The sequence below is a fragment of the Psammomys obesus genome, unplaced genomic scaffold (assembly GCF_907164565.1).
Source record: "Psammomys obesus unplaced genomic scaffold, mPsaObe1.curated_primary_1811, whole genome shotgun sequence".
In the NCBI taxonomy this organism is placed as follows: Eukaryota; Metazoa; Chordata; class Mammalia; order Rodentia; family Muridae; genus Psammomys; species Psammomys obesus.
Window position 1 is genome coordinate 12,394,925 of NW_026596039.1, and position 11,447 is coordinate 12,406,371.

General features: G+C 40.5%; 1 protein-coding gene across 2 annotated transcripts; it reads left to right on the forward strand.

Annotated features, from left to right (window-relative positions):
• The first annotated feature begins 11 nt into the window (after positions 1–11).
• Positions 12–7,151, forward strand: Pih1d2 (PIH1 domain containing 2). Of its 2 annotated transcripts, none has more exons than XM_055621741.1 (6): positions 12–267; positions 1,013–1,217; positions 2,250–2,373; positions 3,488–3,733; positions 4,169–4,434; positions 7,001–7,151. In XM_055621741.1, exons 2-6 carry the CDS (start codon positions 1,041–1,043, stop codon positions 7,133–7,135), a joined length of 948 nt encoding a protein of 315 aa, XP_055477716.1. In that variant the 5' UTR covers positions 12–267; positions 1,013–1,040; the 3' UTR covers positions 7,136–7,151. The 2 variants fall into 2 exon arrangements, with proteins under 2 accessions (XP_055477716.1, XP_055477717.1); XM_055621742.1 differs by lacking the exon at positions 7,001–7,151 and adding an exon at positions 6,197–6,224 and having other exon boundaries at positions 13–267.
• Positions 7,152–11,447: the final 4,296 nt, after the last annotated feature.

An 11,447-nucleotide genomic window follows, 5' to 3' on the forward strand; every position in this document is an offset into this window, starting at 1 on the left:
CCGAGAAACGCTTCCCTCTCACGGGAGACTCCCACAGAGCGGGCTGGCTTCGCCGTGGAAGCTGACAGGTGCAGGAAGGAAGCCGGCGTTCTCCCGAGAGAGAAGCGGGACGGGCCCGCTGAGGAGCCAGTCCGGAACTGGAGAAAAGATCCCGGAACTGGGTGTAGAGACATCGCTCTACTTCGCACTCCCCGGACCCAGTTGGATGTTGGACCGGGCCTGGTTACCATGGTAACACGGGGTCGCGGCTTGTTTCCAAACTAAGAGGTGAGTTTCCTCACTTTTTGGATTGTATGTTCGTTGTCTATTTAGTCTCACCTTAATACATAATTTGAAGACGCTAACGCTTTAAAAATTTTTGGACACTTCTCTGTTGATGGAGGAGGGTGATGACAGGATCTTAGACTATTACTCTCACATAGTGTTTGTCAAGTGTTCCAGCTTTAGGTATTAGCGTTCCTAATCTTCATCTTATTTTAAGAAGAATAGCTGTATATATATAAAACTTGTTCAAGGCAACATAGTGGTCTGTAGTTAGGTAGAACTTAAACGTACTAAAAAAAGTATGGGCTCCAGTGCCCATACTTTTAACTACTGAGGATTGAGAAAATTGTGTTTCTATGTGTTTCTCCTCTTCCTTCTCCCTCTTTCCTTTACACACACACAAACACCTCACAATTTCAGGTCTGGAAGGCACTAAGTCAGCCAATATACAACTACTGGAACACCACGCAAAACGAGATTTTAAAAGAGCTTTTTGTTCCCACTGTGTTTGAAAAGACCAGACAGAGGTACAGGTACAACGTGGGAATTTAGGAAGTGGTTCGGGTTACAGACTGTAGAAGAGCCAAGAAAAAGCGGTGTATGTGTGCAATCTTTTAGACTGGAAGGAAGCAAGAGCAGTTGAGAACCTCCCCCCAAACTATTCCAAAAGCCTTCCTTCTTCCCTGAAAGAGGAAATAAGGCCATAGCTACACAGGCATGTCTTTTCGAAAGTCCTGTCTTCCCACAGGTTCTAGAGGCCTGTCTCATCACCAGTCATGAGTGCATCCTCAAAGGGTCTTCTCACGCAAATTTCCCAGTTCTGGAATATGCTCGATGATTTGTCTGAAAATGATCCTGAGCGCTACAAGAACTTCATTCAGCAGGAGCTGAAAGATGGAAAACAGTTCTGTGTGGACCCCGAACCACAGCTCTGTCTACAAACCAAGATCCTAGTATGTAGAGTTTGTGCCAGGTCTTCAATAAAACTACTCCAGGATACCTAGAGGATATCTTACTCTTCCCCTTACCTAGTGCTACTTTAACATTAGAGAAGTCTATCAAAATACCTCTCTAAACAGAAAGGAGTACAGATGAGAACATCGTACTTGGTATTTCGGAAACCCCCAAATGCAATCTTATTACATTTTATGTGAGTATGGGTTCAAGAGAGTGCATGAGCAAGGATGACTCTGGGGAGCTGGCTCACTCCTTTGATGATATGGGGATAGAATTCAGGTCCCCAGGCTTGGAGTCAGGAGCTCTTCCCTACTGAGCCATCAAACTGGTCGTAGTGTAATGTTTGTTGCTGAGAGGGTCTCTTTATATAGTCCTGCGTGTCTGATGCTATGAAGACCTGGCTGTCCTTAAACCCTGAGATTCTCCCACTTGTGCATCCTGAGTGCTGGGATTACTAGCCCCTGGTTCTCATGTAATGATTTCATAAGACTCAGGAGTCAGGGATTTTTCAAATCAAGAGCTTACTTTATTATCAGAAATAATGAAGCAGTGAAGTGGGATCCAAATCTATTTGTTCTAAACAAATAGAACAGCTGTTTACTTCAGCGATACCTTCTGTCCAATTCCTCTGGAGAGAACAGTAGTCGGATTTAGGATGAAAAGCCAGCAGCTTTGGGGAAATCAAGTAACAAAAAATATATCTCAGTGGTAAAATGCTTGCCTAGCATATGAGGCTCTGAGTTGGAGTTGATTCCTGGCATAGTAAAATGGACGAATGAATGAATGAACCAAAACACAGGAAGAACAAATTGCTTGAAAATACTCAGGATGTCAAGCACAGTTGTAATATAATCACTGAATTAGTGGCTAGAATTCTTCGTCTTGGTAGGAGAGCTAGTTCAGTATTAGAGCCCTTGCTTAGCATGTGGGAAGACCTGAGAAAAATGTGATGACTTGATTTCAGGATATTATCAAATCTCATTAAAAAAATAACAAGTTTGTCAATATCAAAATTATTCACTTTCTAGAAACCAAAAGAAAAGATACTTTTTATCAACCTATGTCAATGGAAAAGGATCCCTGCTCCCCAATCAGCCACTCATCCTGTACCTATAAGTGTTGGCAGTCCAGAAGATTTCTCTGAGGCATCAGGTATAGAGCATTAAAGAAAGCATGTGTGCATTTTTATTGAACATAGCATTTTAAGTAAAATATTTTATTTAATGGCTATATTAATATTAATGATATAATAAGTAATATTATTTCCATTATATTGGTATAACAATTAATTATGAAACATTAATAATTACTGACAAATTGTTGTGTTTTATGCACATTTAATATGATTTCTAATAGTATGATCTGCTTTTAACCCACACAGAAATGCCAATGTAGACTTGGAATTTTGTGTATATGGTGTGTTAGAACAGGGGCCTGCATCTTTAGGCCAGATCCTACAGCCTGAATCAGCCCATGCCTTCCTGTTGAGACAGAGTTGAGAATCAGTCTATGCTGTGACCTGCAGTTTTCAGTTCATGATCACCTGGCTCTTCCATGATGTCATGTCCACTCTACTGAAGTAAATTATGTGACATGAAACTTAGTGTCAGTCCTAAAAGGTTATAAAAAAAAAAGAAACCAACAGCCTTTTCTTTGGTTCTTGGATTGGTCTTGAGGGGGATTTTCTTCATGGGGTGCTCTGAAGCTGCTGTCTGCAGGACCCCTTATTCTCCCTCCATTTTCCCTTATGGCAGCTAGCATTCCTTCCCACTACCTCTCATTCTGTAAAGCTTCTCTCCAGGCTTTGAAGGGAAGCTATGGTTCCCTTTAAGGCTCTGTCATGCTTAGATCTCCATATACTGCAGTGCTCTTGTCTACGCCTTTTCCGTACTTCAAAGCCCTTCCCCTAATAAACTGCATTTCTTCTGCAGGTACTTTTGTGTGGGCTTTCTTTTTGGACCAGCCACTGCTGGGTTAACATAAAGCTGCTGTGATTCTCTAAAACATAGGGGTGGGCCATTGTGATGCCTTTAACCCCAGCACTCGGGAAGCAGAGGCACGTGGATCTCTGAGAGTTCAAGGCCAGCCTGGTTTACAGAGAGAGTTTCAGGACAGCCAGAGCTACACAGAGAAACCATGTCTTGAAAAAGCAAATAAACAAAACCCACAGGGATGGAATCTGTAGTTTCTAGCTTTACTAAAATGGGTTAGTAAACTGCCTGACAAAAATCCTTATAGAAGCAAGTTCTCTGTGAATTACACACAGGTGCTTATACTGTCATTGATGTTGCCTACAATCCTGGTGTTCTGCAAGCAGCAGAAAAAGATCAAAGGATCAAAGATCAGTTAATAAAGATGGCCATGCACTGCATTGAGGAGCGATTCCAGTTCATACTTGCACAGTCATACCATGTTACTAGTTTTGGAATAAAAGGAAGCATCCAGAGAATGAAAGAAAAGCTGATGGACACCAAAAGTAGCTTCACAGACCTCAAAGAGATATTGGAAAAAGGTAAGTCAATGACTGAAAATAAAGGAATGTTAGTCTTTGTTTTTGTAATCTGTGTGTGTTTTTCAAACCAGAAGTCTCTATCTTAAAAGAATGAGAAACTTAAAGAGAGAAAAATATACATTATTAGAAATGTCAGAATATCCAGAAATATGTGAAAATCTTGCATGATTCCCAAGCAAATTATGTGGCTGGAGGTTCTGGGTATTTGGGTCTGTTTGTTGAGCTGTGCCAGAATCAAATCCAACCCAGAGCCTCCCATGCTAGGCAGCTAGCTACCACTGAGCCGCATGCCCAGCTCCTTCAGATACTTTACGGCTAATATTTCCAAACTAATTTAATTGTAGCTTTACCAGCTGTCTCTGTGAACACTACCTATCTTAAAGCTCACAGCCTCTCATAGTATTTTGTATCTCCCCTCCCTGTGTTTTCATAAAGAAAATACTCTTGAAAGGATCAGAAGCAGTGCCGTGAGTGAGCCAAATCACCTTCCTCAGGTGCTATTGACAAAAAAACAAGCGCCAGCCAAAGGACGCTGTCTCATAGAAGAGATCTCTAGTTCAGAAATCCAGGTGGAGGTTAAGAAACCAGCCTACAAACTGAAGGTTGTAAAGGATCAGAACGAGAAACCTCTGAAAATTGAGCTGAAAATCGAGTTACCTGGGATTAACTCAGTCTCTCTCTGTGATCTTAGTGTTTCTGAGGTAAGTTAAGCACACACTGTGGTAGTCCTGAGGCATCTCTGGGGAGTTGTTTTCAGGAAATCCTGCAGATGAGAAGACCCACCAATGACCAGTTCTGTTTTGTTTTGTTTTGTTTTGTTTTGTTTGCTTTTTATTGATTGCAAATAACATTTGCACTTCATGTACTTGAGATTACCTCTACTATTGAATAACATGTAAGTACTGATGGGGACAATTAATGATGAGGCGCACAACAGATTTTATATGAAAGAGGTTTTCAGACCGCGTTGAATTAAGCACATCATAACAGGAATACATGGCGAAGTAAAACCACCCATCACTCAAGTCCGAGGACAGAAAGGAAATAGCCAGTGTTGTGCAATCCACTTTCCAAACACACACCCAAAGACTTCACACTAAGTCCCACCTCCTAAAGGTTCCAACACCTCCCAATAGCACTTCTATCGTGCTATAGGATGAAAACACTTGGAGCTTTGGGGAATAGCTCAGATCCAACTATAGCCAGGCATGGTGGAGCACACCTTTAATCCCACAATTTAGGAGGCAGAGGCAGGCAGATCTCTGTGATTTTGAGGCCTACCTGGTCTACATAGTGAGTTCTAGGACAGCCAGGGCTATGTCTTAAGCAAACAGATCCAAATGATACCAAACTGTTTGACTGTATTAGTTACAGGATAATGAGAAGGAAAAAAAAAAATCTGTTACATGTTTAAGTGTGGATGCAATAACTATGCCTAGCTACTTTCCAATACAAGGTAGGCTGCATCCACTGAGGTAGAACCTTCAGATAGAGGGCCAAACAGCATATTTGTATCTATATTATGTTGCAATAAGAACAAACTCCTGAATTGAAAGACTTGCAGTAATTCAACAGCTTAGAGTTGGGTATTAGCTAGGCCTGCTCTGCTGCATTAACTCTGTACATTCCAAGCCTAAACTTCCGTGTACATATAGCACATATCTCTTCTAATTGCATCCCATTGCCCAAGTACTCAGAAGGCAAAAAACATCAGCAGGACTGGAAATCAACACAAAGGATACATTGCAGAGATATATAGAAAGAATTCTCTTCCTTTACAGAAGAGGAGCAAGTGACTGGAACATCATGTCTACGCTCTTGGGCAGAGACATTTGCTTCATTACTCAAGGAAAGCAACCCTAATCCCAGCCTCAGGTTCCAAAGTGCAGGATTTTGTCATCACAGTCCGTGTTGTTCTTTAAAGCAGACCAATGATATATCAAAACAAGTGATCTACTGTGAATCCCATCCACCATACAGTGAGAGAACAACTATAGAAAAATCTTACTTCAGAAATGACCCCAAAAATCTAGTTCCTGGGGAGCAGCAATCCTGAAATTCTAGCAAAAGGATCCTGTGAAGGGCCTGCATGAAAGTGGAGAATGTTCTTTAGTTCCCTTGAGAAGGCTCCTTGACTGACCTGCCTTCCTGTCCCATTGTAGGACAATCTCAGCTCTCTTTGGGGAAGGGTTTTTGTTTGCTTGTTTGTTTTTTCTGTTTCAGCATCCACACTGGTCACATATTTAAAAGAAGTATCATAGACTATGTCATTATTGGGTGCTTAGCATCTTTCTCTGTAGGTTACCTGCTTGTGGAATGTCGAGGGCCCAAACAATGTTTTAGAATTTGAAGGCAGTTCCTCTTAGCCTATTGTGCCTGTTTCCTTGATTATAGTCACTGCTATGCCCACAATCCTTCCCGAGTCTAGCTTCTCTAAACTTTTATTTTTAAATTAATTTTTAGGTTAATAAATAGGATAACTTGTTCCATCATGGCACCTTCATGTCTTTAAACTGAATTGCTGTCATCTTAACCAAATGTAAGGATTTACTTACATCCACCTTTGTCCATTCACAGGCTTTTTAACAAGTACCACTTAATCTTTGTCTCAGCCAGACACTGCTAGTGGCAGCTTCTTAATTTCACCCTTTCTGAACTAATTCCACTTTCCAGCCTTCAAGTCTTGGAATGTAGAGGCTGCATATAAATTGGTTGTCTGTACTCATTTCCTCATTGTAATACCTTAAGAAGTATAGCCAATAAAAAATACATACTATTAATATGCCATTTCCCACTTCTTCTAAAGTCATAAATTAGCTAAATACTTAATTTGCATTCAAAATTAATAAACTAGGCTCACTGAGGGCATTATTACTATGAAACATGGATCGCTCTCTTTCAGGCTCCCGTATATTTCCTTGCCATCTGATAGTAAATCCCAAAACAGCAACACAGTGCTCAGAGGGCAACATTCTATTTCTGGTACTGTTACCAGTTAACTCTTTTTCCCCTTTCAAGACAAGGTTTCTCTGTGCAACAGAGCCCAGCATGTGCTACCATGCCCTGCCCACCAGGTAATATTTAATGTGTTGTGTTAATAATCAAAAATCTCAAGAACCCACTACAATAATGGTATTGTTTGTTCGAGGTCCTGTGGCAGTAATTCCATCTTTATTCAAGATAATGTGGTAATCTAAGCACATAACCTTTAGGTTGCAATTGTTCTCATGCCATGATTTTAAAACTTTTTTTTTTTTTAATTTTTAGGTTGATTTATTGATTGAGGTCTCTGAGAAGTACCGATTATACCTGAATCTTCCAGAATCGGTTAATGCAGAAATGACAACAGCAAAATTTATCAAAAATAAATCTTTATTAATCATTACAATGCCACTGGCATAAAAACAGTATATTTGGTGTTTTCATTGCTACAGCTCATATGAGTTTCAGGACCTACATTATAGGGAGGGGTAGTGATTTTTGTTTGTTTGTATTGTTGCGTGAGACAGGGTCTCACTGTACAGTGCTAGCTAGCTTGAAACTTGCTGTGTAGATCAGGCTAGCCTCAAAAATGTAGATCTGTGTAGATCTGCCTGCCTCTGCTCCTGGATTTAAAGGCTTGTGCCACCACACCCAGAAATATATATACTTTATCTTTGAGAAAGGGTCACATGAGCCCTAGGTCACTTAGCCTAAGCTTGCTACATATGTGGGGATAATCTTGAGCTCTTGACCCTTCTGCCTAGAGTCTCCAAGTGCTGAGACTCTAGTGATATGTCCACTTTCCATTTACTTTTCTGAAACTTTGTGGGGCTAGAGATAGAGTTAAGACTGCAGACTGTTCTTGTAGAGGACCTGGGTTTGGCTCTCAGCACACATGCTAGGCACTTACAGTGCCTGTAAGTCCAGCTCCAGGGGATCTGACACAATATTCTGGCACCTGCACTTATTTGCACGCACCCTCACACCAACACAAACATATACATACAACTTAACATAGAAAAATTTAAATATCTTAGAAAAAAACCCATACCTTTGCATTGACCATAAGACACTTTTTAAAGATGTTTATAGCTACCAAGTAATTTAAAATGTCATTTGGAAAAATTCTAATTGTTTGCAAGTATCTTAGGGTTTCTATTGGTGTGATAAAACATGACCACAAGCAACTTGAGGAGGAAAGGGTTTATCTCAGCTTACAGTTCCACATCATCAAAGGAGGTCAGGGCAGGAACTCAAGCAGGGCAGGATCCTGGAGGCCGGAACTGATGCAAATGCCGCGGGGAATTGATTACTGGCTTGCTGCCCAGGCTTGCTCAGGCAACATTTTATGTACCCCAAAATTACCTGCCCAGGGGTGGCATTGCCTATAACATTTTCTCAATCAGTAATTAATAATAATTAAGAAAATAAACCAGACTTGCCTACAGGCCAATCTCATGGAGGCATTTTCTCAACAGCGATCCCTTTTCTCCAAATGACTCTAGCTTTTTCTTTTTTAAAGATTTATTATTTATACACCGTTCTGCCTGCACACCAGATCTTACTATAGATGGTTATAAGCCACCATGTGATTGCTGGGGATTGAACTCAGGACCTTTAGAACAACAGCGGGTGTTCTTAACCTCTGAGCCATCTCTCCAGCTCACTCTAGCTTGTTTTAAGTTGACATAAAATTAGCCATAGCTACCACTCCAAGTATCATGTAAAATTGTTGGTTTACAGAAGAAAAGAAGAGGCCAAAGAAAAAGAAGAGGAGGAGGAGGAGGAGGAGAAAAGATTTCTAGTAAATTTTTGCATCAGGAAAAAAAAAAAGCCCACTCAAGACTCTGAAAAGGATCAACAGGATGCACTGTGGCAGTTAAGATGTCTTCCAGCTAGTATAGCAATATCTATGTCTATGCCTCTAGGAACATCTAAGTAGATAAAACACCTCTTCAAATGATCAGCTGGACTTCTGTTAGACATGGCTTTGTCTATGAGTTAGATATAATATTCAGAGGATACTGCACACCATAAGCAAAATATATGCATCCCAAAATTAAGAAAAAGATAATTGACTCAGGCTAAGTGCTTTCTTCTATAGAGATGAAGTAACATGCTGGATGTGGTAGCGCATGCCTGTAACCCCAGCACTCAGGGAGGCAGAGGCAGGCCTATCTCTGTGAGTTCAAGGCCAGCCTGGCCTGCAAAGCAAGTCCAGGAAAGCCAGGGCTACACAAAGACACCGTCTCAAAAAACCACAAAACAAAACGTTTTTTATCTTCATCTCTAAGCTGTCAAAAAAATAAATAAATAAAAAAGAACCAGCTACCAAATTTGCACGGAAAGACAGAGCAATTGACAGATCAAACTTTAAACATCCCTTTGCCTTTTCAAGGTTGAACCCAGGCCTCACAAATGCTGGGCAAGACTCTACCAATTGGGTCACCTCACAGCCCTGTTGTGTTTTGACATTAAGAAATTTGACATTAAGAAAGCAAATAATTTTCTAGAATCTACCTTACACTACACTTCTACTGGTAAAGGCTGGTTTAACTTCAGAAAATATTCCGAGGCTCTGTGATATTCTAAATAGTTAAATTCACATTTTCACTCTCTAATACCCTCAGGAAACTTTCCCTAACACAGCCATGTTTCCTAGAAAACTCCCCGACCTGGAACTGGAGAGACAGCTTGGAAGCTCTTCCAGAGGACCTAGGCTAAGTTCCTAGCACCCACATGACTGCTGATGGTAGTCTGTAACTTGTGACAGAGGATCCATTGTCCTCTTCTGGCCTCCAAGGGCACTGCAAGCACATGCTAAACAGACACAACATGCAGCCAAAACACTCATACAATTTTTTAAAAAAAGATTTCTAAAAGAATATGGTATCACTTGTTTAGAAAAAAAGGAAATGCCCCTACTCACAAGACTCACGAATCAACTCTCTGCCTTCTTAAAAATGTCTTTACAGTTATTATGTCCCCACACACATATGCATGCACATGCTACAACATATATGTGGAGATCAGAGAACATGGGTCCCAGGGATCAGGTCCCACCTGGCCACAAACACCTCCCAGAGCCATCTTGCCAGCTCTGAGTCTCTACTTTTGCCCCTAACACACAGGGGCAAGTTCCTATGTGTTTGTATTCATGCTGTGCAAGCCTGGCTTCCTAAATTCAATCCCTGTAGGACATGGAAGTAGAGAATGGATTCCTAAAGTTATCCTTTACCTAATGTACATACACACTAAAAAATAAAATTTAAGAAGTCCAGTGTTTTAAATCGCTTTTCAAACTGATTTCTAAAATATCCTACTTGTGTATTTCAATGAATTTTATTTTAACAAAACTACACTCTCCCTTTAAAAATGAAATTGTGCAGGAAGGGCATTCATAATAAGATGTAGAAACATTTAAACCTATAGTTTTTTCATGTTACGTCCTAGAATTACCAATCTGTATACATGTGTACACATGTATGTCTGGTGCTGGAAGGTGGCTTCCAATTCCTTGGAAATGGAGAAGGTTGTGAGCTGCCATGTGGGTACCAAGAACCAAATCCAGACTCTCTAAAAGAGCAGCCAAGTGCTCTTAGCCACTGAGCCAACTCTCCAGCTCTTCACATATGAGCCTCACTAAGCTTTTCCCCTGAAAAACCCAGAGCAGGCTTTTCCACACACTTGTTTTCTATCATGTACTGCCAGTGTTTAAGACTTTCCAGTGTATTCCAGGGCTCACACATGACTAGATGATGGTTACTCTTATTCCTGCCACGTCTCACAGGCTGTTCTGTTTCTCTTGTGGTTCATGCCTTGGCAAACCGTAACTCCACACTCACATTATCTAACACAGCTAGATCACACTTTCCATTTTGGCAGTAAGGGTCACGCCTCATCACAGGGTTTTTCTAACCCCTTGAGCTTCTGTGTTAGATTATAGCCTGATGACATCACTCATCCTGCCAGTTATACAACTGAATTTTCACTTGTAATGGGAGCTTCAAAGTATGCAGCTGACACTGGATATTAATTAATGTGAAACAAACTACAAGTAAATAAAAAATTAGTTCAGACACACTGAAAACATATTTAATTTTTAAACAATGGTTTTTGACCCACAACATTGTTTCTAACTTCTTTCAGTTACTATGCTGAGCCCAGATTTAGATTACAGGTGAGAGTAAGTCTTAACTGAGAACATTTTGTCAAATGACAACCTTTTATTTTTCTTTCAAGGGAACAATAGAGCATTAGCAAAGAATGAGTCATTTTTCAGTTTCAACATTTGATCAGATTTGGCTTGTGCTAATGATGGACCCTTGTGACAAGCATGTTCTTTCTGTACAGTTTTCAGTGCAACCTAGAATAACTCAGTGCTGAGGAGGCAGGCCACTACACTGGACTGTCTTTACAGTAACACAGCAGCAATCGGATGTTTGTGGACTGTTTGGAGTGTCACTTGTGCACCATGTAATAATGAACATTTAGAAAAAGATTCAACACCAATGAAACACTTCATTACCCACATATTACACACAAGGGAAGGGTTATTTTAAAGTCACAAATAATCCCACATTTATTAAAACACATCACATCAGCAGGAAGTCTGGAATTGTGATAATGTTCCCAATTCATTTCTACTACCCTGAATATCAGCCCTGCTTCCCTCCAAAAGAAAGATAAAGCATAGTAAAACGAAAAGAGCACGTAGGCTGCTAAGGGAAAC

Excerpts from the sequence above, each read along its gene's own strand:
- Pih1d2 (XM_055621741.1), top strand. The coding sequence starts at position 1,041 with ATGAGTGCATCCTCAAAGGGTCTTCTCACGCAAATTTCCCAGTTCTGG. Across the intron at positions 2,374-3,487 it reads AGATTTCTCTGAGGCATCAG|GTGCTTATACTGTCATTGAT; the intron begins GTATAGAGCATT and ends AATTACACACAG. Across the intron at positions 3,734-4,168 it reads CAAAGAGATATTGGAAAAAG|AAAATACTCTTGAAAGGATC; the intron begins GTAAGTCAATGA and ends GTTTTCATAAAG.